Genomic DNA, 25,940 nt, shown 5'->3' on the forward strand with positions numbered 1-25,940 from the left:
AAATTCCTTTTTTTCTCATCTCATTTTTAAATGTAGCTTGCCATCCTCACTTTATGATTTACATGCTAAACACACTTCTACTAACACTACGGTACTAGAGCAGATATCCCCAAAGAAAGTATTACTCACCTGTGCTCCTGCAGAGTTGGCTTATTGTCCCAGCCTGTGTTTGAAGAGTGAAAGACTGAGACTAGGAAAGAATTTCACAAATATTTTCTTGAAATTTAAAGTAGACCACTGCACAATATCTTCCTTTTGAGAATACAGCACTGACAAAAGTGATCTGGAGTCTCTATACAAATCAGAGACTCCGCCTCTCTGGGCAAGGGCACACACACACACACACACACACACCAGAAGTCATTGATTACTCTAGGCCAGGGCTAATAGTCAGCCCTTACATTTAGCTCCATCAGCTAAAGCAATGGTCTGGAACCTCCGAGTCTTAGAAAAAAGAATATGTGTGCATGTATGGGCATCATCCCTTAATAAAAATGTACTCATAAAAGGTCTTAAAAATATTATCCATCCACCCTGACATTCACAAAGATCACCATTAACTCTTTTATTTGAATCAAAGTTTAACTCTGCTTTGGATAAATGAATCCGCTATGCCGCTACTGAAGTTAATGGTAAGTAGAATCCATGACAAGGCTGGCTGAGGAGAGGAAGCAGGAAGGGAGAGGAGAGGAAGCCTAGTTTTCCCACACTAATCTACTGGGAGGGAGAGCGCAATGAGCCTGTGTAAAAAGTGATGTTTGACGTTCCTGACAGTAAATAGCACTTGTGAAAGCAGACTCGGTGCCAGTTCTGGTGATTTTAGCCATATCACATGATCCAAATCTGCAGGATGATTTTGTTTACATTTGCATTTCTATACAAGAAATCTACTTCTCATCTATGTACACGGCTTATGGCATTGTGAAACCTGCACAGGTTTTGTCTTGAGTGTTTGGGACACTGAGTTTATGTATAATGAAATGATCAAATTGCCATTTGAAGGCAACAGCAGTTTCACAAACACAACATCCATTAAGCGAGTATTTCCTGTGCTGATGTGGACGTGATTTATACATAAGCCCTGAAAGTGCGACCAAATGTTCCAGCGTTCCAGTTAAATTACGCTGATGCCAGAAACCTTATTAAACTGTATTTTACTGTGTCTTTAGTTAACCGTCAAAAACAGGGAGCAATTTATTACTAAAAAAAACTCATGCTGTATGATCGAGGTTGGTCTGTTCCATACACTTCACTAGGTACACCTTGCTTATACAAAGCTTGCCCCCTTTGCCTTCAGAGGTGCCTTAACATATCACAAAGGTGCTCTATTGGACTGAGATCTGGTGACTGTGGAGCCCATTTGAGTACAGCGAACTCATATTTAGAACAAAGTTTGAGATGAGGTTATGTTTAAAGCATGATCTCACATAAAACAAATTTGCTAACAGGGTATTGTGAGGTTATAATTATTATACACATTGGTTCATGGTGCAGTCAGATAGTTGTTTATACTTGGATTTGTAGTGTAGGCTGTAAAGGTGGCAACTTTAATCTGCCCTCATCTTTTTTTGTAATGAAATAGAAAAGTGAGCTGAGCCACCATCAAAGTTGGATTGTCCATCCAGTCCATCTGCTCTGGCCCTGACCATGCTTGGTTGTAATAAATGTACCTTAAATAACTTCAGCAAGTCCTTTTGACTATGTCCACGTGGCTATATGCATTCAGTTCCCGCCTTGTGATTGGCTATTTAGATATTTACATTACCAAGCAGTTAAACTAGAGCACCTAATGTAGTGGCTGCTGAGCGTAAATTTACTGTAATTACTTCAGGTTGTGCCCAACAAATATATGAGGACAACAAAAAAAGCAACAACAGACAGTTTTTTTTTTTTTACATTTAATAGCCAATAAAAATATATTCCAGTTTATGTAATGGGAAAACATCCCAGCCAAAAAGAAAAAAAAAGCCCATAGAAACATTTTAATATTCTGGTTACAGAAACAGTACAGATGACTTTTGAATTAAAACAGCATCTGACAATATGCTGTAAAATCTTAAACTTTACATTCTGATATACCTTTAAATACATGCTGGTTATTTGTACAATTTTCTTCTTGAGTAAAAAAATAGGGAATAAAATCTTCCTCTTTTTTTTCCTGAATGACATTCTCTGCTTTTGCTGCTGCTGATGTTTCTGCCTGGTGGCTACTGTCCAGGCTGGCTATGAGTTTAACACGCACGTTAATCACCAACTAAAAACCCTGACTCTGAAAAAATGTAGGCAATTTAAGTGCTGAATGAGGAACAACTGAATGAGAAATATCACTTTACGTGGCAAAAGTAGTTTAACAGTATTGTGCAAATGCAATAAAACCTTTTAAATTTTATGTTCAATCTCCACCGGGGTCTACAAGCCTGAACAATTAACAACGTTGCTGTTGATGATTTAATTAACCAAATTTTCTGAGTTTCAGATTATCAAATCATATTATTAGACCACTCTAGGCTTCATTTGTTTAGAACCATTTATCAGCTTAGGTGATATTTAATTTTCTGAAATCTCTTTACATAAAGCGAACACAAATTCCTTACTATGCGATGTAAACCAATCACCTTTATGCCACTTGATTTAAAACACAGGTATACCTCCAAACTAGTTCTCTGTGAGGTAGTGCAGGTTGTCAGGTTCCTGTAATTTTCTTGTCTTTTTAAGCTGGACTGACATTGACGTTTTCCTTCCTTTCCCTTTCCTTCAAACACATTATAATATTCAGAAAGTGCTGCAAAAAAACCCCCATTTTCTTTCCTTCACAATTTCAGCGATTGCCGGATAAAGTTATGCCGCAGGCTTGCTCGTCCACTTCAATATGCACCAGCTGACAACAGTTAGTTAACTAAAATTACAATGTAGACACTTATCACTGCTCGTGTCTGTTAAAAAGGATAGGAATAACATCCTTTATAACGACAATGTAATAACAGATTTAAAAACCTGCTGGTGGTAAAATACACAAACCTGTTATGCCCAAGTAAAATAATAAGAGATTAAAATAATATCTGAAGATCTTTAGGAGTCTTTTAGCTCTAGACTAGGAAGACTTGTTTGTTAAAGGCTGGCTGGTGTGAGACAACTGACTGAAAGGAAATATTGCTACACTTACTGGAAAAGAAAGAGTATCAGAAACATCCTGGAAAACTGGAAGGTTTGCAGCATGTTTTGTTTTTGCTAAAGACTCAAATGGTGAGGTCAAGGGTAAAATCTGTATTCGACAGACTAAACCAAATTTTTTTTGAACATGGTAAAAGTTGCTTTTTTTGCTATTGTTGAAAAATACAGGTGTTACTTGTGATAGCTTTGTGCAACAAGAGACTTGGCTTGGAGCAAACAGAGTCAGGCTTCCTAACGATAGAGTGCAGAGGAGGTACAGAGTGTGTTTTTAAGTACGTGTGTGTGTGATTTGGAGGAGGAAGTGGTGCATCCATATGAGGTGTAAGAAGTAGCCTCCAGGAAGGGTGCGTGTGTAGAACGAGGGTGTGAAGCTGCATCAATACTTGTTGCTGGAGTCCTTAGCAAAGCGGCTGGCATAGGCTTCATAGATGGAGTCCAGGAATGAGCTGTCGGTCTGAAATACACAAGCAGGCAACTTCATACAAAATCCTCAAGTGTGTGTGTGTTTGTTTTTGCTTATTCTCTGTTTTTGTCTTTGCAAACAAAACAACTGCACAGATTTGGCTACAACGTGAGCACAACAACTGGACAGCGAGCGTTGTGAAGCCGTAATAGACCACAAACTTTCAGGAATAATCACCTGTATCAGATGCAGCAGTGTGGCTTGAAGCTGACTTCTGGAAAGGATTCTGACCTCCTCCTGCAGAGGGGGTCTGGGCACAGTTGAGGGTGTGTGGGAGCTCTCCTGACCAACTGCAGACATCCCACTGCTAGGCTTTGTCTGAGTGAACATACTCGGGGAAAGGAGCAGATTCGGGGCAACAGTGGCTGGTATCCTCTGAGGGGAGATCACCTGCACAGACAGGGAGCACTGTACTGTTGCAGCTATCACGTCACCAATTTAACTAGCATTTGCCATTTGCTCTGTTTATATAATTGATAAAATCAACTACTAACTGTTTACACTGGGCTTTACCTGTAACTGCAGCGCAGCTTTCTGACCTGCAGTGGCTGCAGTTGGGTTTGGGATTGTGCCTAAAGTCACGCATGCACCCTGGTTTTGGGCTGGCCCCAGGAATCGAGGAGCCAGTCCTGGACAGATCCGAGGTGGCTCACTAGAGGCCAGGCTCTGCTCCTGCTGGACCAACTGGAGCTTTTGGAGGAGCTCATGAGGTGACACCATACCTGGCACGTGAGACAATCCTGACGAGAAAGCACGAAGGTACCAAAAACAAGAATTACTTTTAATGAGCAGCTAAACAGGTGCACCTAATGAAGTGGTTGGTGAGTGTACTCTACGGTAAATCATTTCCAAAAGTGTGGATTTCCGTGCATTGTGCATGCGTGCACATGTATGAGCTCCAGTCCTGTGGGAAACACTGCAATGGAACTTACTACAGATAATATGTCTTGTAACTGGGAAAAAAATAGTTCCTCTGCAGTTTCTTAATTTAACTACTGTTTATATGTAGTTTCAAATTATTGGAAAAACTGGTTAGAGCTTCAGTAATGATCGGCTTAAGTTTGTGCACAACACTAAAACCCTGCTAGTTAGCGACTGCAAACAATAAAAAACTTGAATATTATACCTTGTGAAGGTTGAATGACTTGATTACTGGTCACCTGAGATGGCAACAAACCTGGTAAAGCAAGGAGAATCCCATTAAAACTATAGAAAAGTTATTCTTTCCATAGTTTATTAGCATTGTAATTATAAAAATGTATGTATTCGTTAGCTTGTTTGTTTGTGAACACTTAACACAAAAGATTTTCCCACCTGTTCCCTGTGCAGCTGGAGCCGTCTGGCTGTTTTGCTGAATTTCAGGTTGAGAATTGGACAAGCTGATAAACAGCTGCTGGCTTTGTTGTGCTTGAAGGTGAGAGCGTGACACAGAATTCACCATTACAGGCTGGGAGGAGAGATGAGGGTTCTGCTGTAGAGAGGAAGGGTTGGAGCAACAATTAGGGGCCGCAGAGGAGAAAGAGGTGGTGGGTAGAGGAGGTGGTTGGGTTTGGAAAAGTCTCCTGATTGGATCAGGATGAAGCTGATGCTGGTGATGGTGGTGTTGTTGCTGATGGTGGTAAAGATGATGGTGGTGGTGGTGATGCTCCAGCGGCACCCCGTTGTCACACAGCCGGTTCTCGGGGGACTCGGACACGGTCTGAAGCACCCCTCCCACAGTCCCGACACCTCTCTGTCCCTGCATGAGCTTTGCGATGGCCGGGCAGTGCTGCTGCTGGTGAGCGCTTGAGGGACTCTGCAACAAGCCAGAAACAACATTTGCTCCATCTTCCACAGCCTTGATTCCTCCATCAGAGGCCACATTTCTGCCAGAGTTCACTGTATCATCGTAGGTGAGTGTGCGAGCTACAGGCGGGCGAGATACTTTTCCCGCTGATGATCCCAGTGCTGGAGCATTCGCAAGAGGATCAGAGTCAGGTTTAGTTGAACGTTGCTGAGAGCCAAACAGAGTAGCCAAAGAAAGAGACTTGGGCTCAGCACCTTCATTGTCCTGGATGAGAGAAGCACAGTAGAATAAGAAAGATGATGAGTTAGAGGCACAAACAGAAACAACACTAGCAGGGTTTTATACACAACAATGGAAGAAAACCATTACAAACTCTCTTTTGTACATGAAAAATGTGATTTTAACAGGGTTAAACTGGGTGTTCTACCTGAGTGTTTGGTTTAACGGGTATTGGTTTAATCAGGTGGGGGTTTCCATAAAGAACACTGCTGCCACCAATCTCCTTTGGCTCTGAGGTTGACTTTTCCTAAGAGAGGTGCACAGAGAGAATAGACAAAGGACAGACAATTAACAAAATAAGTAAATAAATACATAAAAACTATTTCACATAAATTGCCAAAAAAGTAGATTACTATAAGTCATTAACTGAGGATCCTAGAAAATACTCCCTGCATCCTATAGGTCTAAATGAACAAATGTAAATGCAAAGATATATTAGGGCTTAGCTATTCCCAGAATTTTAATCTGTGTTGTTCTAATTGTTTTATTCTCTTCAAAATCCTACAGTGTGCACATACCTTATCATACTCTGTGCGGGCTTTGGTTAACATCTGGATGATGTCCACTCCCTTTGCTTCACCTTTTCCCCCTCCCCCTGCTCTTACTTCTCCTGGGGATAACCAACCACCCTGGGACTGAGCCAGGACCTGCTCCTGCTGGGTCAGACTGCACACATGAATAAAAGAGTCTTCTGTCAAGCTTTGGCAGCTGGTCCATAACTCATTAGTCATTTTTAAACAAACCAAATCTTGTTTTGAAGATCATCCAATTACAGTTACTTACATCTTCATCCTCTGGGCGATGCGCTGACAGTCCTCCTTATCATAGAACCAAATCCCATGGATTGCCACTGGGGAAGAAGAACAGGGGGTTTGAGATGCAGTAAGAGACAGAATTGAACTTTTGAGGACATTACATTAACAAAAATCCAGCAAATTATTTGCAATAATGACCCTGTCAATGTTGAAAATCTAGTTAGCTTGGTGTAATAATAAAACTGTCTGCTCAGTCCAGGTCAGCAGACAACAAAATGAGTTTCCCCGACATTTGAATGAATGTGTAGCCATGCTGTAGCACAATTTTGCTGCAATGGCATCAGTGCGGACCTAACAGATAGATAAACTGTTTATTATTAGCCCTGGTGGGTATAACCCCAGGGTTTAAAATGAGTCATTTCCCAGCCAAGCCAATGGGAACAGAAGCCAGCGATGCAATTATACAATGAAACATGGGCCCCAGGAGTGCCCTGATCTACGTAAACACGGTCAGCAAGGGAGGAAAAAGACACTTGCCCAGTTTTGTAGATGGGATGAACTACTTTACAAAGTGATTAATTTTACTGTTTGCATTTGTGCTTTCTTTTGAAAGATTAATCGTTGTTGCATAACCACTTAATTGCAGCCACTAACGAAGGGCTTAGAATTTTGCATGGAAAAAAATAAATTTCCCGTGAAGTTCTAAAGAAGTCCAGATCCTGAAGTCGTTGAACTTTATCAACTTGGATGTTCAACCTGCATGACAAGTTTATCAAATGAGAAGACATGTGAGTGGAGGGCTCTAGCAATACTCATGGTGCTACTCTGCCCAAGACAGAAACAACTTTGCTGCTGTTTGTTGATGTCGGGGGACGATCCCAATCACCAAAAAGTAAAAGATATGAGAGTAAATTAAGTGCAGAGAAAAACGTAAGTAACGCAAAGATTTTAAAGTGGGGTAAAAAAAAAAAGAGCAATCAGTGGGGTCTATACCATGACTAAGTTTTTATGTAATCCAATTGAATACAAGACACATTCCCACACACACAGACATGAACAAAAATACACACCCACTTTGCTACAAATGGGGCTGGGTAAGGCATCGAGGTCAAAGTGGATGAGGGGAACAGACAGAGAGGGAGAGGCTGAGACACATACGCACACAGAGAGTTCAGTTGAGCCTGGGAAAATAAGCCCAGGACCAAATAAGTAACTGCAGTGCGAGGCTGACTGGTGGAGCCAGAGCCACTTAGTGCTCAGTGTGCTCACAGGGGATGAGACTATTCGACAGAGACGGAGAGAGACACGGTGAAAGTCTGACAGCTGGAAAATGGAGGAAAAATGAGCAAGATGAATGGAAAGAAGTGAAGTGTGTTACAGGGGAGATCGTTAAGCACATCAAAATAGAAACATGTCAGTGAATACTAAAAAGAACCTGTGACATTTCAGACATTAGACACTCCATTTGGCCAGCATGTTGCTCTCTCTCAATCTCAAAGAAAGTGAGAAGAAGATAAGATAAAAGATGTGCATGTGCTTTTAAAATAGAAGACTTCCACACCAGCAGGACCTGTAGAAACTATATCAACAAGATAGGAAAGAGAAAAAAAGAGTGAGGGCGATAGAGCGATACAGAAAGAGCGTGAGAGCGAGAGAGCCGAAAAGTGGTTGTGGCCATAAGGTTACAAATTCGAGAGGGAGAAAGAGAGAGCTCCACTCGACACTGGAAATTGAAAGAGAAAGACAGAGGGATTTTTGAAATGTATGCCTCGAGCAAAGTACCAAACCAACTCGACCGGGAACTCCACTGAATGGCCACGTGGGACGACAACTTCAGCAGGACTACAACTTAAGCTTGAGACTGATATCAGGAAGAGTGACAGCTTCAAAAACCACCACAGACACAGCCTGTCTGTTATGGTTTGAACAAAATATATTGGAAACCCAGCAAAGCCTGTAAGTGATTCACAACTGAACCTGTGTGGTCCTTTGAAACCCTCTGCGCCTACGATATAGCAGCCCATCAGAAAGCACCAGCCTTTAGAAACTCTTCAACGGGACACTTAAAAAAAAAAAAAGTCTTGTGTTTTATGTTTGAGAAACAACGCTTAAAGTTGACATTTCAGTTACTCTGTTACTGTGAGACTGTTTACCTTTAGTAGCGTCATAAATTCAGACAAATTTACAAGCAGAAGTGATGATCAAGATAAATTTGGTACACTTTCACTGCAGTATGAGATCACCTTTGTGAAGGAAGTTCATAGTATTAGTCATGAGGAAGAGTAATAACATCCTTTTCGCCAGCGTTTAGTTTCCTGGAGGTTTTTCAGGAATTACGTGCTCCTGAAGTAAAGCAAACTGATGCTGTTGCATGAGAGGACATTTCGGGGAAAACTGGAGGAGGAGTAAATATTGACATTCACAGCTAGCAAAGTCTCGTATACCACTTCTGTTACACCTTCCTCTTGAGACTTAACTGCAAGGATGTTCAAATTGCTCTTCTGCATCTGAAACCCTCATAATAAAGAACTACCAGAACTACTGGAAAACCTGTATGTGTACAACCTGATATTTACACAGCGCCATCAGTAGATCTGTGGTCCTAAAGAAGAAAAAGGAAGCGGAGCATCGCGTTTGGCATCTATTGGCCAGATAAGTAATTACTGGCACTGCTTTTTAATATCAGTTCTGAGCAACTTTTACGTTGTGGAGACAGAAAGAGGTAATATCATCATCGGACTGTGAGAACACTGAGAGATCATGCTGAAGGGCCTGTTTGAGAGGAAACCTAAACATGAGAGGCTGCAGGAGGAACCCGAAGTCAGATTTAGAGGATTGCTGGTGACAGAGAGAGACCTGGGATATCGATACATCCCACCTGGAGGTAAGAATCTCCATATAGCCATTGATGTACTTCTTAGATATATGACATACCAGACATACCAGTGGATTACATACCAGAAGATCTGACCCATATCAGTGTTAAATCTAAGTGCTGATATTAGGGGTGGAAATGACTGATTAGGATGATGCTCACGACCTTTTACCTGTTTTATATTTGTAGCACTTTGGTCAACATTGTTGGATGTAAAGTGCGTTATAAATAAGGATGCTATGCTATGCTATCACAGTACATCGATTTGTAATACACTAGAAGTCCACGTTGCATGAAAGCATCTGTGCAACTGAAGAGAAAGAGTAAAAAGCACAGAAGTCAGGGTGTGTCAACTGTCATTATCATATCATTTTAACCGCACATCGATTCATCTTATTACCTCACTGATGTTTTTCCGCCCACTGTGTTGAAACAGAAGTCTGTTAACTTCTCATCACCTAATCCTCATTCATTTAACCACTGCCACAAAAAGTCATTAAAGCGCGACTCTGGTAAGTCAAAATTGTGAGTCCATTTGACATGCTTATGCATGATAATAAAAAGGCAGATTTTTGTTACCAGGGTACAGATAGTATAGTGCAAGAGAAAACAATACAATATACTGCTGGACTGATAATGAGTTCTAACCAAAACTGCAAGAAAGAGTCAAAAATTTGTCAAAAATCATATAAATTAGACAAGTTATACAAGTTTTATCTCTATATTGCTCATCAGCAACAGCCAAAATTCACAAAAATCAGCTGAACAGCTGTATGTGAATAACGGCGCAACTGAACATTACAAGTGCAGATGCTAGACAGGACTTTAAATAGTCTTTCTTTTAATCATGTAGACTAAGATATGTGCCTGGATAAATAATGCCTTGCTTTGGGCAAATATCTCCTCCCTAAATATTGCCTTGTTCTTTGGTATATCTCCGTGCTTTATTTTTAGCATTGGTTGCCACTTTGTGCCAACGGTCATTCCAGGAAGTTACAGCAGCGCTGAGAGCAACATGTTTATCTAATGATAAGATTCCACGGCCCCGTCCACACAGAGGTCACGGCGCATTAGGACTGGCAGCATTACCAGCAGCTTATGATTCAGACAATGAAGAACCATTTACAGCAATATAAATTTTGGCCCTGTTTATGCAGTTTTCTGGAAGGACACCACACAAACACCATCATTCTGGAATCGCTCAGTGAATGTTGGCTTAGTCATGCTGAACTTGAGATGTTTTTCACAGCATCTGAGGTGCAGTTTGTCTGGTTGTTTTAATACCATTGTTTATTTCTGCTACTGTTTCAGTCTTTTGCATAGCTCCTTTTCTGATGTTTTATCATCTTTATTCAATCATCGTAATCAAATAGAGCCATTAGGGTAGACCATTAGGTTTGCCATGTAACCACCCACTCTTTGAGTCATAACTCCTCCCCATAATTGCATTTTATCAGAGGAAACCATCATTAACTGTGTTTTGATTACTAGTTTTATATGCTGTTAAAGTTTGCTCCTTCCATGGATAAGCCTGTTAGCTCACTTTAGATTCATTCTCCATTACTGATGCTCTGACCACAGGCCAGCGCTATCACAGATCATCTTTAATGCACCCCGAGTGCATTTAAGGCTGGTGTAAAAGGTGTAATGAGGTCACTGAGCAAAGTTTATGCCAGACGCATCATTTCTCTGAGCCTTCAGGATGTTTAATAATGGCTTTGTGTCAGTAACAAAAATGAAGCACTACAGTAAGAGGATCAAAGCAGGCACAAGGAATTCAGTGGTATCTAAACACAGCATTCCACCTGCCATTTACTAAGCCTGATGGAGGGAGACCGAGGCAGGGAGGGAGGTCTGTGTGTGCCAGCGACTTCTGAGTGTATGTATGTGTGTTTAGATTATCAGTGACAGTTGCAGCGTATCTAATCTCCGCTGGCTGATTTTGTAGTGCTGTCAGACTCTTGTCCCAGAGCCACACTCAACAATGTGTTTGTGTATGTGGGAGCCATATGTAGGTCTCGGAGTCAGCCTGATAAAATTCACTGGAGTACCTTAGCTTAGTTCCTTATATGGAATTACTAGTTCCTACTTTAATGAAGTGCATGCTGGACTCTTTGGGCACTTTTATCATGTCATCATCTTTTACATCGATATCTTGTGGATATCGATGCAGTTGTCTTTTTTTAGTGTTAACATTTCAAACGATACAGAGTCTTTGATAAAGTCTTTGAATTGACTAATCTTCAGAAGTTTAGGTAAAATACTTTACTTCCCCTTTTGGTGTGATGGTAAAAAACACTAGCAGTAAGAAAGCACAGTTCACATGGCATTAAATCACTGCAGTGTATTCAGTCAGTCAGTTTTTCCTTACATCGTGCGTTGCGGTAAAGCAGGAACGGGTCCTGGAGCTGGAAGTCCAGGTCTTTGGTGAGTGGCTCTGTCAGATTCTGCATGCTGAGCCGGTTCATAATGGTAAAACCATGCCTAGGAGAGGCCAACCTGAAATTTGAAGACAGCAGAATATAGTGTCATATTCTATGTAGTCCTGTGGAAAAACTAAGTATGTCACGTAGCTTGCAGAACCACCGTCAGCAGTAATAATAATTTCACTGCCTCACTTTATCAGTCTCTCAAATCATTGTGGAGGAATTTTGGCCCACTCTGCTTTACAGTGGAGCTTCATTTCATTGAGGTTTCCAGGCATTCATTTATGTGCAGCTCTCTTAAGGTTCCACCACAGAATTTCAGTCATGTTGAGGTTGAGGTCTGGACTTTGACTGGGTTACTGCACCACCTTCATTAGTTTCTTTTTCAGACATTCTGTTGCAGATTTACTGCTATGCTTGGGATTATTGTCATCTTGCGTGACCCAATTTCAGTCAAGCATTAGATGTCAAACAGATGGCCCCAGATCTGATCCTCATGGTGGGCTCAATTACTACAAGGTATCCAGGTCCTGTCACTGCAAAAACAAGCCTAAATCATCAACCCTCCACCACCGTGCTCGACAGCTGGTATGATGCGTTTGTTCTGATATGCTGAGTTTGGTTTTCTCGGCTCTGTGCATCTCCACTTTTGCCTCATCTCTCAAAAGGACAGGATTCTTGTGGTTTATTCAGATGCAGCTTTGCAAACCTAAGCTGTGCTGCTATGTTCTTTTAAAAGAAAAGAGGCTTTCTCTTGGTAACCTTGCAGTTTCCCTGAGCATTGCTGCACTGCCAAAACTTTTGCTTTTATAGAGGTCACATTATATATTATTATAGTTTTGTATATTATCAAACTCAGTTCAGTTGTTACGTCCTGTTCATGCCAGCTTAACAGTTTGTAATTTAGTAAATGTGTCACAAATGACAAGATGTTTATAACAGTGTTAACATTTTCATTACCTTGTATATATAAAAAGAGTACCTTCCACTTCTGTCTTCTCCTTAAAACAAAAAAGACAACAAAATTAATTAAAGCAACTCCATGTCATAATTGCTCAACCTTATCTCTGTTGATATTAACTTGTGCACCAGCTCGCTATTCTTTCAAAAAGAAGTCCAGTATTTTGACTTTTTGTAGGTGACAAAATAGTCAAAATTGCACATTTCAGGGAACTCTCCAAATATAATGTGAAGTAAAACATAACATAGCAACAACAATTTTTATTTTTATGGAAAATAACGTTAATAACAATAATCTCTTACTCCTATAAGTTGAGTTTCAATCTGTCAAAGCGCGCCGAACGGGCAGAGTGACAAAGCTAAGTTAGCACATGATACATTCACCAACCCTCCGGCTTACCCACTCATTTGTCCTGTTGTTGTAAGTATACAGGGCAACTTGGCTCGCCAGGTCCACAATGTTATTGATGTATGGGTCTTGTCGCTGCAAAGCAGCCAGACTTATATCCAGTCCTTTAGCGGCAAGAGAGCTACTGCTACCTGCTGAAGTCGCTGTCATTGTTCCCTATGGAGACGCTAGCTTGTCAACTAGCTTTAGCGGCTACCGACTCACAGTAAGAAGAGGTAAAATCCAAACAAACGGAAAGGAAAAGGGAGTTAAATCGATGGCTGCACGGTATTCTATTTTTCAAGTTAAAAATTGATAATTAAAAAACTAAGTCAAGCGCTCCCTAGCTCTAACTGCTACGAGTGAGTTTGAAAATGGCCATATTTCACCGAGATTGTAAACAACGAAGACGTGAGTAGTGGCGCAGCAGCTGCCGATTTCAGCCTTAACAATCAACGTCGAGAAATCGATGGAGCTGTCCTGCAGTCAACTGCACTGAATTTCCTATATATTTCCTTATACAAACCGATATGATTATATCAGTATGTACATTATGCTCTCTAGCTGCAGGTAGCATTCATTTAATTATATCTCTGTCATCAGTACAGACTATACTGACGTCAGATGAGGTAATGTTATATCAAAAGGGCTTGCTAAATTATTTATATTGTCTATATATAATAATGGTATTGTTTTGTAGTGTGTGTGTGTGTGTGTGTGTGAGAGAGAGACAGAAAGAAACTATATTTTGCTGTAGATTGAGAGTTCATTAGTATTTTTTTTTTAATTTAAAGCTATCTTGTTTCATGCTATATTAATTGTGTGTGTGTCCTAAAAGTAAGCAGCTGATGTTTCTCTTCTATCATTCACCTTTCTGTTAAGTAGGCTATATTTCAGTGATGATGACTGATGGCACCAAATCCTCTCTAACACCACCCTTCAAATGCACTAGGAGGCGCCAAAGGGATGGCTAAATCGGGCATCCATCCTTTCCCATTTCATTGCAAGAGCTGGACTTGATCTAAATGCAAAGGAAGAATACACACAGGCGTATTTGTAAGAAGGCTTACATTGCAAATATGTTTAATGTCTTGTTGTCTACATAAAAAGAAGAGTAGACACAAGCAGTCAGAACCACTTATATTCTAAAATGGACATCTATCCATCTTAAAAGATTTCAGTTTCATAAGAAAATAACCTCTATCTCAGTGTCAAGATAGATTTTTCTTAATTGCATTTTTTTTCTGGTCCTGAGTCACATCAGGAGTTTTTCAGCCATTTGTGCTCAATAAGGAGTGATAAAGAGGAGAGAAGAAGGGCAAAGGCAGCCTTTTCTTGAAAGCCTTTTAGTGTGTTGTTGGACCCAGTTAAGATAGCCTACTTAGTGAAGTTTTACAAAGTTGACAGTTACAGTGAACATTTGTCAGACATATTAAAAGGATTTCATTTTTTTTATCCCACTGTTATGCAAAAATCTTTTCCCCCTTATTCCTAGGTCATTTCAAACTGTTTCTTCTTCTTTTTGGTTTACATTATCTACCAGCTCTAGGCTTCAGAAATGAGACACATCCGGCCTGAAATTAATACTCAAGGACAGGACAGTAACTGATACAGGAACAGGACTTTCAGGACTGTAAGTTCTTGAAATTCATCTCAGCAATTGCCATATCAGACAATATCACCTGACAATGATTCTCTATATTCAGTTCAACACATTCTGTTCTGTTTCAAGGGTGCTAAAGCAGGCATAGCGAACTCTTCAAGTGAACACATGAGCCCGGCCTCGTTCCTCTTCTTCCTTCTGATAGTGATTGCACAAGACGTAATGCTCTGAGTCCATTAGACTTGAAATCACAGAGAAGCTCTTCATCACCAAATTACTGTTTAGCTTTATATAGGGACTTCTTCTCATTAGTGTAACAGTGGTATGCTAACAGTTGCTTCAGTAATTAAACCTGGCACAAGTCTGACATGTAAAATCAAGAGCTGTATCAGAGTGTCCTTGAGAAAAACAATTAAAAAAAGAAAAACATCCAGCTATTCACTCAGCCCAAGAAACACTCGATAAAAATATCTGCTTCAGATGTTTTAAGGTGAAGGGTTCACCACGCCAAGGCTGTACACAAATCCTTCTCTTAAATATGAATGAAACACTTCCAGGTCAGGCCAAGACACGCATGTCTCCATTAAGATGAAAATAACCTCCTGGTGATTTAGCATGAGCCTATTTGTCAGAGATTTAGTGCTGTGTGTGTTTCAAGGCGCACATGCACATCTGTCGGAGTGTTATTTATCTGTTTGTTCAGAGTGTGAGTTAGTAAATGATGAGGCTAATGACTTATCCATCAGCAGGTCAATACTGCCGATAATCAGTCAAGACTGAATAGATGTCTTTAGTGGTGGACTAGTGGGGACACACCATGAGATGCTCATGATTGGCTCCCAGGCAGAAATGATGCATGGATTTATCTGGTGGACAGAGTGTTGGAATAGCAAGATTTGGATAAGCATTGTTTTCTGAGGTATTGTGTTTTAATTTGAGCTTCCAAAGTGTAAAAATTGTCTATATACCCACTGTGCTATACTGTACTAGACACATTGAAAGATTATTTTATATATTAAAGGAAATGCAAACTGATGTTTGCTGAAAAGAAAAAATAGTAACATCATGTAAAACACTGTTATATGTACATATTTAAAAGTACTAAAAGTACTCATGTAAAAATAAATACACCTTATTATTCAATAGTTTGTAGAACCCCCTTCAGCACCAAAAACTCCTGTAATCGTTTCCTGTAGGACCTTACAGGCTCTCACATCATTGTAGAAGAATTTTGGCTCATTCTTCTTTACAAAGTTGCTTCATTTCATTGAGGTTTGCAGGCATTTGTTCATGCACAGCTGTCTTAAGGTCCCACCACAGTATTTCAATCAGGCTGAAGTCTGGACTTCGGCTGGGTCATTGCCACACCTAGATACTTTTATTTTCCAGCCATTCTGTTGGAGATTTGCTGGTGCACTTGGCATCGTCCTGTTGCACGACCCGATTTCAGCCAAGCTTTAGCTGTCAGACTGATGGCCTCACATTTGACTCGAGAATGCTTTGGTGTAAGCTGGCTGCTACTTATCTTCTTGATTCCCGTGAAAGCAGTGGGGAAACCTGCAGCCAGCTGAGACTGAAGAAGTCACTTTGATGAAAACGCTACGTCCAGATGAACAGAATCAACCTTTGGAGATTTACTTACCTGGATGATTGCGAATGCATCAAGATGAGAGTGTACTTTGTTTTTCACAAGTCTGCATAGAGTCCAGTGAAAACGTTCTTTGTCATGTGACTGTATCATTTATTACTTTAAGGGAATATCTTTGTAGGTGAGATAATGACCACAATGACTGAATGAGCCTTCTTACATTGTTCAATCTGGGACTACCTTCAGCCATACATCTAGATACTGGTAGACATTACACTTTTCTTCTAGGTCCTCATTAGACTTTAAATATAAAAACTTGAGTTTATACAGTACCATGCAAAAGTCTTGAATCACCACTCATTTATTTATATTTTTCTACGAAAATTGGTGCAGTGATTTACTGAAACATTTGCAAACTTACATAGAAATATAGTATGTAAGGCAATAACAGTGTGAACAATTCAAATGAGTTTTAAAGGAAGTGTTTGAGCACCTTTATTCTCCAGTACAGCCTGAACTTTCTTAGGCATGCTTTCTTAGATCTTCTTTAAGTAGTCTTCAGGAATAGTTCTCCGGGCTTCTTGAAGGAAATCCAAGGCTCTTCTTGAGATTTTGGCTGGTTTTCTTCTTGTTTTTTGTCCAGATGATCCCACAATGCTTCAGTAATATGTTGAAGTCTGGGCTCTGGGGCGCTTGTCCATGACTGTGTTAATTGTGTTTCATCTTGTTTTTCTGTCCAGGTATATTTTAGTGGCAGAGCAGGTCATACTACTAGTCTCTCCAGTCTGCATGCCAAAATATCCTTGGGCAAGATACAGAACCCAAAGTTGCTCTTCATCTTTCATGTCTTGTGTCAGATTCCCCCCCCCCTATTTCTTTCTTTTACATGACTTTCAGATACATTTTGAAATCATTTTTAGCTCTTCCACTTGTTGTGTCCTCTGTGTGTCCTGTTTCCACATATTTGTTAAAGACCATACTGGGATATACCAAATGTTTAGCTAACAACTCTTGGTTTAAAAAAAAAAAAAAAGAGTGGTTATTTTATGCCTTGTTATCTTTGGGGTCTGAATGTGTAAACACAGCACTGGATCATCTCTTGAGTTTGGTGCATGTTTTTTTTTCTTTTTTCTAAGTTTTGCGTGAATGATTCATAGGTCAACTTTAAGTGACTTAAACTAAACAAAAAACCCCCCCAACTCCTCTGAAAATGGTCTGGTACAAAGAATGGACTACAAATGAGTGAAAAAGGGGCCAATGTTTGTGTTTATCTGAAAGGGACTCTCAAGCTCAGTATCCATTTTCTTTTCTTTCTTTTTAAGATAAAAAATAATTAATGTTATTAAGAGATAATAAACCAGATGCTTTTTTTTTCTTCTTTTAAGGGGCAATGTTAAAAGTACACATTTTTTCTCTTTGATTGGTAATAAAAAATAAAAACTTTCATCCAAAGTTTTGCAGCTTTCTCTGTTCACCAGGGGATTCCCCTTTGACTGACCAGCAGGTTGTTGGTTTCCCACATGGGATACTAGCGTTTGAATGTTTTCCTGTACAGAGATTCCCAGAGACCAACTGGGCTTTAGACTCGCACACACATTTGCACATACAAAGGGCCTGGGCCCACAAATATAGAACAGTCATAAATAGAACTGGTATTCCATGTGCAGGCTGCATTACTGAGGACATGTGTATGTGTGTTTGTGCGTCCCCTGGGCAGAATTGTCTGTTCCCACGACCTGCCCTCCATCCGTTCTTCCTTCTCTCACTCATTCCCTTCCTCCCGTCTTCCATTCACTGGCCAGCATAATCAAACAGAAGCTGGTCTGGCTCAAAAATGAAGAATAAGATGCATCTCACAGTCCATCTGTGACACAACCAGTGCAGTAATGTTCAAGCAGCCATCTACAGCAGTGGGAATTTGCTGTTTTGTAGTGATTTCTACCTACTTGAGAATTTCAGAGGCAGATATTTTTCTCCATAATGTTTAATTGACATTTATGTTAAATAAACTGGTATAAATACAACTTTCTAGCCTGCTAACTCTCAACAGACATAAATAAATAAATAAAAAAAGCTGTGAAAGTAGTTAGAATCACATCTTTATCATGTGACTCTTTAGAGAGGCCCTGTTGCTGGCCTGTTGGCTAGGAGCAACCACCCAATCACACCACCTTGACCAGCTTCATTGTTAAAATTCTAAATTTCTACTTATACACGAGTATTAACTTTTGAATAATATGGTGATATTGCAGTCAACTGAGGCATATATTTTCTGCAGACAAAGTTCTTACTCACTGCTGAGATGCTATTTTATAATAACCTCTGTAATAAATTCTGGTATTATTTCATTTCATTCACCAGCGCAGGCATTCAACAGTCTGCAATTTCCGTCAAAATACAGTATATTAATATAACATATGATTCACAAAACACTATATATTCCTCTAAAAAACACAATTCAGTTGTCAGATGTCATCAATAGAATCGTTTATCACTCTTCTCCCTGTCTTTACTATGTCTGCAGTGACACATGTAGACAAAAAGCTTTATTCTATTACAGAATGGGTGGGTGGTGATTTTGCGCTATGGCACTGAACAAATGAATACAGGCTGGGTTGAGTCATCAGATTCACCTCCTGATTATAGCCTGCAGTGAGAATGACATGAGGCCTGCACATTGTGAAGTTTGTATTCAGTGTCAAGAAACAATTACATGGGCTGGCCAGTGCCATGAATAGAATCAAGAGTACCTTCCGTACTTTCTGATGTATTATTGAACCTAAGTATTATGTTTGTGGAGGTTTCTATAAGGCCTTCGTGCATATTTGATGTCTAATGATCATCCTTTAATTTGAAATGTTCAGATGCAGTTTTTTGTCTTCTGAATTTATTCGCTAAATAAAGGCACTCAAGGTTCTTTATAAGCCTGAGATAGCTTGTTTTATCTTTTTTATATCAAGCTGCCTGTGGACAGCTTTTAAGAAGCCAGCTCAATTTAAGAACTGACATGTTATTTGCGCAAGAAGCTCTATCCCAAAGCCTCTGTGAGCTATAAGCGAAGCTGACTCTGTGCCATGGAAGCCTGGTCAGAAACTATTTAGTTAAGAGCTGATGTTGTTGACTTTGTTTGACATTTTACTCTCAAATGAGCTTCAATTCTTTGTTGTGTTACCTAAGAAAGTGAGCCCATGTCTCCAGAAAATGGCTTTGCGTGCCTCAGGGGCCAGGACAAATTTGTTTCTGGCCATGGAGCACAATGTCAAAGCCTGCTTCACTGTCCTGATAGCAAAGGAGAGCGAGAGAGAGACAGAGAAAGAAAGAGAACGAGAGAGAAACATAATTACATTCCCCCCCCAAAATCATTTTATTGCCCTCTAGATAAAAAGGTTCACAGTCAGTCCTTGAGCATTGACCTTCCTGAGCCCGTCTACTTTATGAGATTTGAGTTTGCATTTACACAGCATCCGAGGATCTAACAAATCAACTTCCCTGCGGTTTCTTCCTGTTTAAGAGAGCCATGAAAAGATCAGAGTTTGAGTCATAAAAGAGTTGGAAAAACCAGATATTTGGTGTGTGTGTAAACACAACGTTAGCCAAAGAAAAGAATGGGGTTGAAACAGTCCAGATGTGTGGGCACTACGGACAAATCAGATGTACACATAACTTCTCGGATCTCTGTTTGTTCCTGCAGAAATGAAAGTCTTTGTAGGGCTCAAGCCTGCCATGGATCATTATCCCGCTTTATTTCCCTTCTCTCACACACGCAGGCACACTTTCCCCTTCTTCCCTGTGCTCTCTCCCCCTCTTCCTGTCTGCAACACACACTCTCACAGGTTTCAGCACCTTTCTTTCATCGAGCCCTCTGTTCCCAAATATTTTGCATTTTGTGGGCCCTCCTCTCCTTTCACCACCCACACACTTCATCATCATCATCTTTGTCTTCCTCCTCACCATCCTCATCCTCATCTGGATACCAGCCGCCAGTTCCACACTATTGCATATACAGTCTCCCTCCTTCTTTTGCTCTCTCCTCTCTCTCTGGCACACACACACAGGCACACACACATCTGGAAACAGTCAAAGCGTCTACATGCACTGGGAGGGGGGCTACCTCTCGCTCTCTCTCTTTCTCTCTCTCTCTTTCTCACTCTCTCTCTCGGTATCACTGCAGAGCTGAGCCGCAGAGGCAGCAGAGGCAGAGAGAAGAGAGAGTTCTAACTCCCAATCAGTAAGACACAGGCAGACAGGCACACAGACTGACTGACAGACACACTGCCGGACCATCATGGACTGGATCAAGACAGAGAAACCCGCCTCCGGATGAGACAGGACGGCCTGGCTTCTGTTTTTTGGGGGGACTCTGCTAAAGATTCGTGGAATAACCGACAACCTTTTGGAGATTTAACCCCGTGCTTCCCGTGATGGAATATTTACGCTCTTCTCATTTTCTAATTTTTCTCCTCTTCTCTTCCTCCTCCTTTTCTTCATCCATCACTTCCACCTCCCGTGCTTCATTCTCTCACATTTTGACACGCTGTTGAAGATGCGCCCGAATGCGTCTTTTGCGCACTTCCATTGCGACCGTCACTGACAGCGCCCGTTCTTTATAACATTTTCAATTGCTTTCTTTCTTTCTTTTTTGTATACATTTATTAAAAACACGAGAGAGGGGAAGAAGAAAGAGAAAGAGAGAGAGAGGTGTGAATTGAATTGAACGCGGTGCTGGTCTCATGTTTCTTGCCTAGGGCCCGGATGTACCGAGGGATGCACCGGTGCGTTTTCCCAGCCGGTTCCGCCGAAAGCTCCCTCTTTTTTCTCGCCTTCACCTCCATCATGGGGATTAGGTAATATTCACTCCATCGGAAGAAACCCTCCCCATAAACAAAAACAACGGAATACCCAAAACTGTCCGTGTCAGACAGTTATTTCTTCTTCCCTCCCCTCTTCTTTAATTTCTTTATTTTTTGGGGGCTTTCCCCCCCTCTTGTTATTTTCCTCTCCAGCTTTTTCCCCTCTCTCTCTTCCATTTACCTATAGGGATAACGCCGGACTACATTTATGGTAAATGAAAGCAAAAACATGTACATCCCGGAGGACACCCTTGAGAACCATCAAGGTATGTGGTGCCTTTTTTATTTGTAACTAACAAACATCTAACTGTGCATGAGGGAGGGAGGGAGTAGGTAGCCTATGATGTGGTCTCGAAATGGGGATGGGATGGGGAAAGGAGGAGGTGGAGGGAAGGAGGGGGGAAAGGGGGTGGTAGCTCTTCACTCATTTTCAACAGATGGACAGATGCAGCTCTCTTTTCTCCACTTCCCCTCTGTGTGTGCAGTTTGTCTATTTGATCTTTCCCCGCAGGCCCGCAGCACTTTGTGCAGCAAGTGAACTTGTGCCATGATCACGCAACAGAAGGCTGCAGGTAGCCGCGAACAGATACGGATGAGGCCTTTTTTCCTTGCTTGATATCGTCCACGCTTGTGGGTTTGACAGGCCGGAACTCTGTGAGCTCTGTGGCACAATGGGTGGGCAGTGGTCATATTTAGCCAACAGGCAGTTGTAGGCGGTGTATATTATTGTTCAAGAAACATCTGACAGCGTTTTGCACAACTACACTAAACTGCAGATACAGAATGTTGACGGTACTTCACAACCCGGCGTAAGGCGCTTGCCAACGAGCTCGACCACTATCGATCCCCTTTCTCCTAATCGCTAGTTTTATTTTTCACATTTTAAAAGCAAGTTTTCAGTTTTCTTAGGGCTCCTTGATGGCAGCACGAGAGAAAATCGCAGAGATGACAGGTGGCAGTAGGAGGGCCTGTAGGACTTATTTGTCTGCTGAGAATTGGGTTGATGGTGTGCTATTTTTGGGATGGCAGCGAGGACAGTAGATTGTTTTGCACAAAACACGACCCAAAGTTCAACCTTAAGGAGTTTTCAAGTGTTTAAGGGAATCCGCGGGCAAAGAGTGGATTGAAATCCTGTGCCGTGCTCTGTTGTACTGTGGAAAGGCTCTGTTTGCATTGCGCAGTATTACGCGTCGCTCCTTCCACCCACGTTGCAGAGAGCAAAGCCCAGCAATGCATTCGCCTATGGCCAGCCGAACCATACAATTCAGCTAACCCTTATTTATCTGATCACTATTATCACCCTCCTGACCATCATCATCATCGTGGTCGTCGTCGACTGCATCCAGCACAACCACATACCTCTTCCTTGGCGACAGGTTCCATAGCAACAGGGGATGAGGAGAGGGGTGGCGGTGTATGTGTGTGTGTATGTATGTAGCCTATGTAAGTGTATCCGTGCGTGCATCTGTGTCGCAGCGAGCCACCTTCACCAACAGTTTGTTTCAAGGAGGAACTCACCACAGGGTGGATGTTACCCAGGAGCCTGAGAAGCTAGTTTGATGACAGTCAGAACAGCACGATGATGTGTGTGTTCAGGTGTGTGTTCAGTCTGTAGGACAAGTGTTGCCCTGATTGCCACAATGCCATCTTAATCCATTATTATCAACGGAAAAGATTTTTTTTTGGGTCCCCTTTAAACGATATCCAAACAAGTAATGGATACCATCACCACCGCGGGGTATAAGTGAGAGTAAGCAGATCAAGAAAACTGCTGTTTAACACATGTGATTCTTTTCACGATTAGGCGTCACTTGTTATCTTGTGGGTCACTGTGCATAATGCTGTCTAAAAGTGTAGCATGCGAACTCTGCAAAATGTATTTTACTTTAGGACAAGTCAACAGCACATGGATACAGCACAGTTTAACAGTCATGTCAGCTTTTTCTGATGGAGATTGATTTATGACTTCACTTGTAAAAGTGAAGTTAAACCTTGTAACAACCTTTTCAGGTTCAAACATTAAAAAAAAAAAAGAGTCAGATTAAGACTTTTAAACTCTATTAGAGAAACCTAAGTGAATTTTTGGGCCCTGTTATTTTGGGATTTAGCATACTTATCTCAGGCTGCACATGTGGGTGGTGGTTTCAGCACCACGGACAGTTCATTCTTCATTGGTCTATTGACAGCTACATGACAGCTATTAAAGAATTACAAAGACATCGACGCTGAGATAGCATTCTTTATATCCTGCTCTACTCTAGTCATTTGTTTTTTGTTTGTTTTTTTAATGGTGAATGAATCATTTGCATGTATGGGTCAAAGTCATAGAAACCATATTAAATTATGTGCTATATTTATCTGTAGTTTTCATTTGTTAAGAAGGGTTAAGTGGAGGGGAGGGAGGTGGATATATTTTAGGGGCCACTTAACGAGTTTTCCACACATGAAAGATGACAGCAGCCTCATGCAGTGTAGCTATAACAGACATCATGCTTTGGCTAAGTTACAGCAGTTCGGTTTTAACAATAACCACATTTAAGCCCTTCCTGCCCCTCCTCTCCATCCAACCCTGACCTCTCTTCTCCTTATCGATGGACCTGAAAGAAAAGACAAGTCTCAGACCAGTCAATATGTGAAACTTTAGTTTACAGTTCCTGACATCTAACACCAGATCTGACATTCTCCTTCCTTCATCGATTAGCGTGCATCTTTAGACCTACCCTGTAATTCAGAGTTGATGATCATCTTTACTGCATAATCTCAGTTTTAAGGACTCTTTTGAGTGAGTTGTGAAAGTGCACCCTCGCACTGAGGCACATACAGACCTGTTGCTGCAATGCACGTGTGACCGCCGGGGCTGGGAAACAAACAAACACCTGTGGAATCTCTAGTTATTGTAGAGATGCACACGCGCACAAGTATTCACACACAGAGGCATGCACACTTATTACAGCAGCAGTTTTTAGCTGTGTAATCAGCAAGTTGATTTTCCCTGTGGGCATTGTGCTGGAGGCATGATACCTCCGTTAGGGGATATTAATTGATTTGCAATTGTTACCCAGGGGTGTTGGCCATCTGCCAGTTCACCTCACTCTGTAATGACTTGACTCGATTTGCTAAACCCCTGCACTGACGTTTTTAAGGATGTTTCTCACTTACAGACGTAAGCAGAGGTTTTTAAGTAGAAGTGGAGCTATGCAACAGCAGGTTTAAAAAAATCTTCAGTTCCTATGCAGGACTAACAAGGAGGCTTAGACTGGCTTTAGGTTTGTTAGACTCAATGACAATAAACGTAATTAAAGAAAATCCAGATGAATCAAGGTATCTTTTGAGAAGTCAGATTAGCTGCAGGTGGTAAAGTTGTTGCTTTATTTAAAAAAAAGGGCAAAAACTAATCAAGCATTTCTTCCAGACGTGTTTTAATTAGAATCCACAGGGGCAGAGTAGCTGCTAAGGAAGCTAAGGCATCAATCAGTGTGCTTGACATAGATGGAAATCTGGGCAATTAGGCGCCAGTCAGCTGTTACCCAAACCAGTTGTTGCTCAATATTGGTGGAATTGAATTCTTGGTGTGATAAAATGAACAGAAACCAATCATTCAACAGTGTTTTGTAACGTGAAAAGTGTCATTTAAAATAATACGAGTCACAATTAACTTTGTGATCCCTTTATGCTAGTTTGCATTATTCTTTTTTAAAACCTGCTTTCATCCACAGTAAGGTAAAATCAGCTAATGTTGGGCCTTGTATCACGTCTTCAGTCACTGCAAGTTGAAGAAATAATCCTAGATACATTTGATTTAAAAACCAAGAAAAACAAAAAACCTTTTAAACATTTTTTAAACTTTTCTGTTCTTTAAAGACATACATGTGAAGCAGCAAACACAAACACAGTAGATTAAAAGAACAATAAAAAAAGGTCAAACCTTGCTAGTTATCCCCCAACACCTTACATAGGATGGCTGTGGCTCAGGAATACAACATGTTTGAGTCCACGTCTGTGAGCTACATGAGAATATAGAGACAGGGTCATCCTTCCAAGCAATGATTTACACAGGACATAATCACCTTCAATAATTCAGTGCTGTGTTTTTTCATTTTTTTAAATCTTTTGCAGTTTTGCCATTTGCATTCAACTGCAGCCCAGCATCATTATCTCACACGATCAAACCGGGCTGCTGTATGTTGGGAAAAACTGAGCTCTATATGCTGCGATAATAACTCAGTTTCCAGTACTGTAGTGGTCCAGTCAGATAGAGGAAGAACTACTGATTAGTTATTGTGATAAAGAAAATAGAAGTATATAGAAGCAACTAATTTGGTTGTGAAAGGGTTATGAACAGACAGCCACACAATGTCCACTCTACACTCCACTCCTGTTACCAGAGCCTGCTTTTTACAATATATACATTTATGTTTATCTTATTTATTGTGTTTTCCCATGGTGAACTTAACATATCTGAACTATCATGATGAATTTATTATTATTGGTATTTAGTCACTTAGGTCATCGGGATGAAAGGTTACCATAAACGTTTATACATTGTTTTAGATATTTTTAGATATTCCTTTTTGCCACCGTAATCAGTAAAAAGATATTATAAAAGAATCCTTGAACACAAACTTTATCTTGTTAGAAAGTTTGTCAAGAGTGTTGAGGTACTTTCAGAACTATTTTGAGCTGATGGCAAACTTGCGTCTACGATACTGACACAACTTTTATTTTGGAAGTATTTTTCAAGCAACACTAGATGTCATGAAAAGATGAGCAGCCAACAGTTATTCAGTGTTGAAACG

General features: G+C 40.7%; 2 protein-coding genes across 19 annotated transcripts in view; one reads left to right on the plus strand and one right to left on the minus strand.

Annotated features, from left to right (window-relative positions):
* Nucleotides 1-1,892: 1,892 nt before the first annotated feature.
* dcp1b (decapping mRNA 1B) lies at nucleotides 1,893-13,530 on the minus strand. Of its 3 annotated transcripts, XM_084910582.1 has the most exons (12): nucleotides 13,116-13,530; nucleotides 12,716-12,756; nucleotides 11,701-11,828; nucleotides 6,483-6,549; nucleotides 6,218-6,365; nucleotides 5,848-5,946; nucleotides 5,559-5,684; nucleotides 4,949-5,429; nucleotides 4,761-4,811; nucleotides 4,148-4,374; nucleotides 3,812-4,024; nucleotides 1,893-3,625 (listed from the first exon to the last, which is right to left on the minus strand). In XM_084910582.1, the coding sequence occupies exons 1-12, from the start codon at nucleotides 13,272-13,274 to the stop codon at nucleotides 3,548-3,550; spliced, it is 1,818 nt and encodes a 605-aa protein (XP_084766708.1). In that variant the 5' UTR covers nucleotides 13,275-13,530; the 3' UTR covers nucleotides 1,893-3,547. The 3 variants fall into 3 exon arrangements, with proteins under 3 accessions (XP_084766708.1, XP_084766707.1, XP_084766706.1); XM_084910581.1 differs by having other exon boundaries at nucleotides 4,148-4,356; nucleotides 4,949-5,684; XM_084910580.1 differs by having other exon boundaries at nucleotides 4,949-5,684.
* cacna1c (calcium channel, voltage-dependent, L type, alpha 1C subunit) overlaps nucleotides 8,130-25,940 on the plus strand; it is a 235,227-nt gene continuing 217,416 nt past the window's right edge. For 11 of the 16 annotated variants that reach the window (XM_084910562.1, XM_084910570.1, XM_084910577.1 and 8 more), the window contains exon 1: nucleotides 8,131-9,338. In XM_084910562.1, coding sequence (XP_084766688.1) covers nucleotides 9,215-9,338 — 124 coding nt within the window. In that variant the 5' untranslated portion in view covers nucleotides 8,131-9,214. Of the gene's footprint in view, nucleotides 9,339-20,279; nucleotides 21,411-25,940 lie in introns of those variants that run through there. The other 5 variants (XM_084910578.1, XM_084910568.1, XM_084910572.1 and 2 more) reach the window with 4 other exon arrangements.

This window comes from Perissodus microlepis, chromosome 17, assembly GCF_051167445.1.
Source record: "Perissodus microlepis isolate ML-2025 ecotype Zambia chromosome 17, ASM5116744v1, whole genome shotgun sequence".
Taxonomy (NCBI): Eukaryota; Metazoa; Chordata; class Actinopteri; order Cichliformes; family Cichlidae; genus Perissodus; species Perissodus microlepis.